Source organism: Sycon ciliatum, chromosome 2 (assembly GCF_964019385.1).
Source record: "Sycon ciliatum chromosome 2, ocSycCili1.1, whole genome shotgun sequence".
NCBI lineage: Eukaryota > Metazoa > Porifera > Calcarea > Leucosolenida > Sycettidae > Sycon > Sycon ciliatum.
Window position 1 is genome coordinate 38,967,758 of NC_088644.1, and position 7,530 is coordinate 38,975,287.

General features: G+C 44.2%; 1 protein-coding gene across 1 annotated transcript; it reads left to right on the forward strand.

The window, feature by feature from the left end:
* The first annotated feature begins 403 nt into the window (after positions 1–403).
* On the forward strand, positions 404–4,674 carry LOC135810877 (uncharacterized). Its single transcript, XM_065324286.1, has 3 exons — positions 404–822; positions 1,483–1,767; positions 3,657–4,674. Exons 1-3 carry the CDS (start codon positions 696–698, stop codon positions 3,716–3,718), a joined length of 474 nt encoding a protein of 157 aa, XP_065180358.1. The 5' UTR covers positions 404–695; the 3' UTR covers positions 3,719–4,674.
* The last annotated feature ends 2,856 nt before the right edge of the window (positions 4,675–7,530 follow it).

Here is a 7,530-nt window from a genome sequence, read left to right on the forward strand (position 1 = left end):
TCCCAGTATTATAACAGACACTTCAGGTTCTTTGCTATTTTTTGCTTTTGATTACGTGGCCAATTCTTGATGATGGGCAATTCCGTAGCCCGTTGTGTAAAAAAATGCGTAAATTCGTATTACAGAAACGTAACTAAATCAAAAATGCGATTACTTGTGACTGTTACCGCACGTGACTAGCACTGTCTGTACCTGTATTGTGGGTCAAATAATTATTCAACCGAACGTGATCTCCTTAACTGGTTGTGTTTCTCAACAGCACTAGATGGTAACGTGAACTGCCGGTATTAAACTCAGTTAGTAACTGTTACTGGCGAGCTTTACGCTTTATCTACATAATCATCAGCAGCAGGAGACAGGCTATGTCATGCGTCGTTGTCGCGGAAAGGAGATGCGTGTTCACCATGTTGTAGCTGGCTTGCTAGCTCCTTACCTGGCCTGCATTGACTTTCTCGTGTTCGTCTACTATTATCTGATGAGCTGCTGACTTCTGAGGTGTGCCCGAACGGCTCCGCTTGAACATAATAATGAATACAAGAATCCATCGTTCTAATCGCAAAAGTTCTTTAGACTGCTTGTTTATAACACAGTTTTTGCAGTCCACAACAGAGACACTTCAGAAAGCCACCTATGCGTTTGGGTAAGGCCGACGTTCGACTCATCAAGTTCGTACATTTCCTTAGGATCAAGAGAGCATGGTTTACTTGGAGGGTATGTATATTGAACGGAGGCTACCAATACCATGCTGCCGCTTAGGAATACTGGCTGTGTTGTTGGGTCTGGTTGGCACAATCTACAGCAAATCGCTGGGCACCTCGCAAGGTACGTGAACATCGGGTTCTTTGTCAGTGCTATTTTAAACTTCTGAAATAGATGCATAGCTTCGTTCAAGAAGACAGTTGTGAATACGAATGTGCCTGCGGGTGTGTTTGAGAGAGACAATATAGGGAGAAAGGAGAGAGAGAGAGAGAGAGAGAGAGAGAGAGAGAGAGAGAGAGAGAGAGAGAAAGAGAGAGAGAAAGAGAGAGAGAGAAAGAGGGGAAGAGAGGGAGAGAGAACGAGGCGGGAGTCAAGGTAGACAAAGGAAATCATGTGTGGGGGTAGAAAGATCCTCCAGGCATTGTCTATTTCTCTCAATTATTTTTCATTTGTAGAGAGGGTCACCAATCTTCCTAATATTCGGTAGAAGGAGTAGTGATTATGCAACATTCCACTTTAGGACAGGACATTGTCTGTCGATACAGTTTTCATTTTCACCTCCATCATAGCAATGAACTTTTTAAAATATTGTTGAGCTCAGGGATGGTTGGTTGTGTTTATTTGAATTCGCAAACCGAACGGACTGAACATGTCCAATGACAAGGAAGCGAATGAAGTCCAAATAACCCAGGAATGGGGGATATCGTCTGACATGAAGCTGAGGCTGAGGATTTGAAATTTTGTCACCGTATTTTGCCTATGCCTATGGTCACAACTTTGCAGGGCTAGGAAGTCGCCATATTGGATCACTAACGGACCACTCCCGTCAGCAGCTCATAGAACTGTACGGACTACATCACGTCTTACAGCGCAACAGTGCCTTGGAACACTTCCGGCCATGGCGCATGCATCGTGATAGTGCAGTGTTCCCTGCAGACAATGCCGAGATGGCAGCAGACACAGAGGATGAAGCTGACGAGAACAGGAATGAGCTTGTAGAAGCTGACTGGCGTCCAGATCTTCAGGCGGCTATTGGAGAAAGTTGGAGTACGGAAGAAGATGAACGAGGTACGCATTGCACATGAACCAGTTATTTTAATGTACAGGATGTGTGTCCTGGGTTCACGTTAAGCGATCATGCATTGTTTCGGGTGCCCTTCGCGGGCATGACAAGGAAACTGATAATGCACAACATTATAAAACTAATACCGTACGTACATGTATGTAGGGGTTATGTGCAGACTGTGACTGGGTTTACAGCGGAATTAGTACAGTAGTGCAGACTGTGATTGGGTTTACAGCGGAATTAGTACAGTAGTGCAGACTGTGACTGGGTTTACAGCGGAATTAGTACAGTAGAGCAGACAACACATACATGACATTGTACATGTAGTGGCCTGACATTCGACAGTATACATTTACATGCCTGGGTATAAATTTGGACCCACCGGATGATGTACACGTTCTCAGTTGTCTGAGGATTGCCTTAGCTTTGCTATGTGCATGACACGCAGCGTTACAACAATGATCTAGCCGGCTGTCTCTGTTATCTTCTGCCTATGTGGTAATGCTCCATCCTTGTGGTGTTGAGCACTCTAGTCTAGCCTAGGCAGTCTGGGAACTCTCGCTATTGTCATGTACATGTACATGTAGGTGCATTTCTTTGATGCCATCAACTACATCAGTACATAAAATCGTTAGTCATTGTAGTTGTTAGCCTGGTCCTTACTGACCTTTAGTAGATAGGGAAGCTAGCAGACATGCATGATTGTACATACAACCCGAGCATCTCCATTCAACCACTCTATACGTGCTGTGAATCCCCCTACCCTGCACGCACAACAAAACTGATGAAGGCCATTCTCGGGCTACTGAATGCACGCACATGGACATGACATTAGATAAACCTTGTTTTGTTGAAAACGTGTTCTTGGTTGACCTGGCAGCATGTTACAAAGCGCCTTGTTTTACAACATGCTGTCAACCAACAACATCTGTTCAACCTCCGCCTTGTAGCATATTATCAACAAACAGCATGACGTATTGTGTAGGTACGTGTATACAAGTAGTTGCCACACAGCAGCCCGATGCCTTTTACCGAGTCGTCGTTCATCCTTCATAAATTCTGCTTCGCGTTGGGTAAGCTAGGAACGTGATCCGGAGCGGCCAACAATTGAAGTGGTGTTCAATCCGCAGAACATTCCTTTGTACCCTCAGAATTGCGCTATGCAGAATTCTCACCTTTTTTTTTAGCGATTCTCTAATCTACACTTAATCTTCTAGATTACTCACATATCGTCGGAGAGGTACCAATACAGTTTAAGAAAGCATAGGATTGCCGTGTAGTTAACTGGTGTTACTTTACTACGTTCATATACCGGTACCTACACAAGGCGACGAGGAGACAATAACTTTATCAATGCGATTAATAGTATTAGTGAAGCGGACATTACAAAATGATGAATGAGAATACATGTACGATTTCCCCTGATGATAGTCTCAAGAAAATCGATTAGGAACAACCATTTTAGATACATGTATTCTCATTCAAACAATAGGAGGACAGAGGAAGTGTTTTTACTCAGAGTTTCACGCACTAAGCGATCATCAGAAAACAGTGTTTTCTGATGATCGCTTAGTGCGTGAAACTCTGAGTAAAAACACTTCCTCTGTCCTCCTATTGTTTGAACCAGCTCTACCACTCGGTATTGAGCACTCTCTTGGACAGCCTGGAACCTCTCTGTTTTTGTATTCTCATTCATCATTTTGTAATGTCCGCTTCACTAATACTATTAATCGCATTGATATACCGGTACCTACACAAGCCTGACGCGAAGCTGGCCATTATTCGGATTCATTTTTTCTACAGAGGCTGGTTGTTACAGTGTCATGGTGTCGCATTGTCGTTATTACAGTGGGCACATCCATTTTCGTGTCTGCCTCTTTATCTGTAACAGACCATTTATCGGACGACATCAAAGGTCAGCAAGAATCCGAGAACATCTTAATGGATTTGTGAATGGGAGCCGCTGACGCTGTGCAAGAATTGCTTCAAGGCCACAATCTTTGCGATCGCAGGGCTGAAGAACAAAGAGGATTTCAGCAACATATTATCGCAACTTGCCGGCATAGATAATCTCATGTCAACATTCGCTGGCTCTTAATTACATGTACTGTATGTATTAGTATTTCACCTCGTTAGCTCGAATTGCCTACTGCGAAACTCTGGCAGTGTGGATTAGATGGTTTGGTGGTGCCCTCTGCGATAGTGGATGCGAAATGAAGAGTTATGGGTGCTGTCTACCGCATCACTGCTCCTTGAAGGAGACCACTGACACCAGTGGAAAACTCAACACAGAATTAAACAGTCAAGAATGGCAGGACAGAACCATAATATTAAAAAAAAAAAGGAATTCAAACATCCAATATCTAACAAGGAAACAACATTTACTGACGTTTACGTGAACATGTCATTTTGAGTCAATGTATACCTACATGTACATGCGCCCATTTTTGCATCCCATCACCCAACTCACACAATGATTTTCATATCACACTATCAGCCTTTACACCTACTTGTATATGTGTGTATGTACAGGTATGTGCATGTGTGTGCATGTACATGTACATGTATCTTTAGGGACTAGTCAATTTTGCTGATATCCAATTTAACCTATGCAGCGTGAAACCATCTTTCACAGTTACAGTACAGTTAACCTTCAGCACAATGTACATTGACATGTACGTCTAAGTCTTTATAGCCGAGGGTACTACATTTATATCCATGTCCAAATGATTGATGGCATATTCTAGGTCCTGCAAAGCTGTACTCTATACGCTGTGAACGTTATATCCGGGTATATGAAACAGAACTGCGTGGTTGTTTGTTTGTTTAGCTTATTTTACTTCACCATAGGCACAGGCAAAATCTGCCGTCTCATTGGGCGTATTGCCACAGTTCGCGCAAAATGATGGCAAAAATCTTCCCTATACTCCATCGGCATTGTGCTGATAAAACGTGATGATCCGAGACAAACCTTGGCTGAACGTCTCAGTGTTCAGTGGCAGTGTGCACTTCACAAAGGTCAAAGCAGAATCACAAAGACTAGTATTTCACTAAGCGTTGTGTATTTCTCTCCACTGAGCACTGGGAGGCCTATCATCGATTAATACACCGGGCATACACATGCCTTGTACTGCTCTTTTCTCTCCGAAACTCAACACTTGCAAGCCAGATACGAAAGAAAGAAAAAAAACCGTCAGTCACACCACGGGGACTCGAACCAGGGACCTTGCTATTCGCGAGCAATGCTCTAACCAACTGATGGCTTTTTCTTCCGTATCTGGCTTGCAAGTGTTGAGTTTCGGAGAGAAAAGAGCAGTACGAGGCATGTGACCTCAAATTTCCTAATACTTGAAATTCTCCGTGAAATCAAAATTTGAAAAAGGGCAAACATAACCATAAATGCAATGCAAAACTTAATAATACATGTATGAACATAATTCTTTAATGAACTAAAAGTAAAAATACGTACTGTACAGTATGAACGTTACCATAATTATCGTGTCACTTGAGGGCGTTAAAGTCTGCACTTTTGGTCGGGGTTCACTGAGTACAAGTGTACTTCGATTGCATAATTCTACACACGATGATAATTATGTCGAAACTTCTGTTCAGTGTTAATCCTGCAGTCCCAGTCTTCTTCCACAATCACACAATCGACCGGTTTTAATTTTGACTAACTAAATCTGTACCTGCCAGCTACAGTGTACATGACATGTGCATTGAAGCTGCCGATGAGCTGTGCCTCAGAAAGAGAATACAGCTCTTTGGTTCACTCGGCTACCAGCACCTCCCAACAGACACAATGTATTATGCTGATGATGTTGACTTTCTGTTATCCAAGGGAGCTGACGTCCAATCATGCCTTCCTGCCATTGGGGACACTATAAAGCAATGGTATTTGACAGTTAACTCCACCAAGACTGAATTCACCCATCTCGAGAGGTTCAGTGACTGTATTGCAGAAGAATGGAGGCAGACCCGGAAGCTGGGATCGCTACTGGGTGACAGGGAAGATATATCTCGGCGTATGTAGCTGGCCACAGGTGGTCTACAACAGCTTTGGGCGCTGTGGCCCTGTGAGAGGCGCGCAGGTGAGAGGGAACATACGTGCCTGGCTATACAACGCATTCCTTACACCAATAGTTCTGTACAACTGCTCAACATGGGGAGTCCCAACCAATGTCACCAAGCAAATTGGAGGTATTCCACAGACGTCAATTGAGAACAGTCGTGGGAATCAAGTACCCTCAAGGCATCAAAAATAGCGATCTGTATAAACGCACCAACTCCCGGCCCCTATGGGAAATCATTGTGAGAGCGAGGTGGCGGCTGTCTGGCCATGTCCTGAGACTGGACGACAATGCACCAGCACGCGTTATAATAGCAGCATACTTCGAAAACCAAAGTTCTAATTCCGCTGCCACTTGGCAGGGCCGGCCACCTACCACTCTGCCACTGAGTTTGCCCCAGGACCTGCAGCGTAGTAGTATCAGGGGGGGGGGGGGGTTCACTCAAGCCAAGGAACGCGAGGACGTTGAGAACCTCCATGCCATCGCCCAGTCACGACAAGACTGGAAAGAGACCTATGCAGCAATGTGATATAAGCATACATCAATGCCTAATGCTGCTTTCACGTGTGGCAGCTGCATGGCTGTACGGTGTGCCAAAACATAACTCATTGATCAACATATTCCGCGAAAATAATTATTATCCTGTAAACGAATAGCAACATACCTGTGAAAAGATAACCTTTCATGCTACTAACCCAACATGTGACTACAATAGTCATGAGATCAACCCAGAACATGTCTTGCAGTATACTTTCGTACAGTTTGTGTTCCTCAACACAACTTACAGCTCTTCGCGAGAGTGCTCTTATAATTATTCGAGAATAAGAACATGTCCTTAAATGCGCGATATTACGGTAATAAGATGTGTATACCTCGACGCCGTTTACACAGCGGTAGTGCTCTCGGCTGGTGGTATGCTTTCTGAGAAGAAAGTGGTTGCTTGTTCCACCCTCGTTTCCACTGGGTACGCTCTCTGTCGACCCATGTGAAGAGGCAACTACAGCTGTACTATAGTAGTCTATTAGTATTACCTGCCCAGGCAACTAGCTTTCACGGTCCATCCTCCTTGCTCTCTTCTCTAGTGACTTGGACGCATTTAAGAGATCTGCAATCATCTACTAGATCACGAACGCGTCTACTTCGAGGAGATGACTTAGATAATCTTGAGCATGGCATCTGACTGTGATCGGCCAACAGTAGCCTCATAGCCTAGGACCTGTGGCATCATTCATGATCCACAGCAAGAAGGCAGCAATGCAGCAATCCCCGTGCCTATGGGGAAGTAAAATAAAGATAACACAATACATTGTAAGTGCCCCGCCAGCGAAAGCTGCACGCAACACAGCTAGTACTAGCCGATTGGTGACCGGCAACAGAACATGTAGCGGTGGCAGACTGAATCCTAATGATCAGTAGTTGACGATTTGTCTTCGCGTCATTGTTGGGCATAATGCTGCGCTGATAACATCCTGTGAGCTTCACTGAAGTGACTTGAAGTTGTACCTGTCCAATCCCCGCATAACATTAAATTTTACTAAGTATTTCGAAGTGCAATGCAGTACGAAAAGGTGTGCGTTGCAGTACTGGGCAGAGAAGATTGGAACTCGGGTTCGGCCAAGCTGTTTAGTCATGTAGTTTGGTACATCCTATTGTAACAGTTTACACAACAACGGCCAAGTAAGTTACTTCCAAGTA

Excerpts from the sequence above, each read along its gene's own strand:
- LOC135810877 (XM_065324286.1), top strand. The coding sequence starts at position 696 with ATGGTTTACTTGGAGGGTATGTATATTGAACGGAGGCTACCAATACCA. Across the intron at positions 823-1,482 it reads ATCGCTGGGCACCTCGCAAG|GGCTAGGAAGTCGCCATATT; the intron begins GTACGTGAACAT and ends ACAACTTTGCAG. Across the intron at positions 1,768-3,656 it reads TACGGAAGAAGATGAACGAG|ACCATTTATCGGACGACATC; the intron begins GTACGCATTGCA and ends TATCTGTAACAG.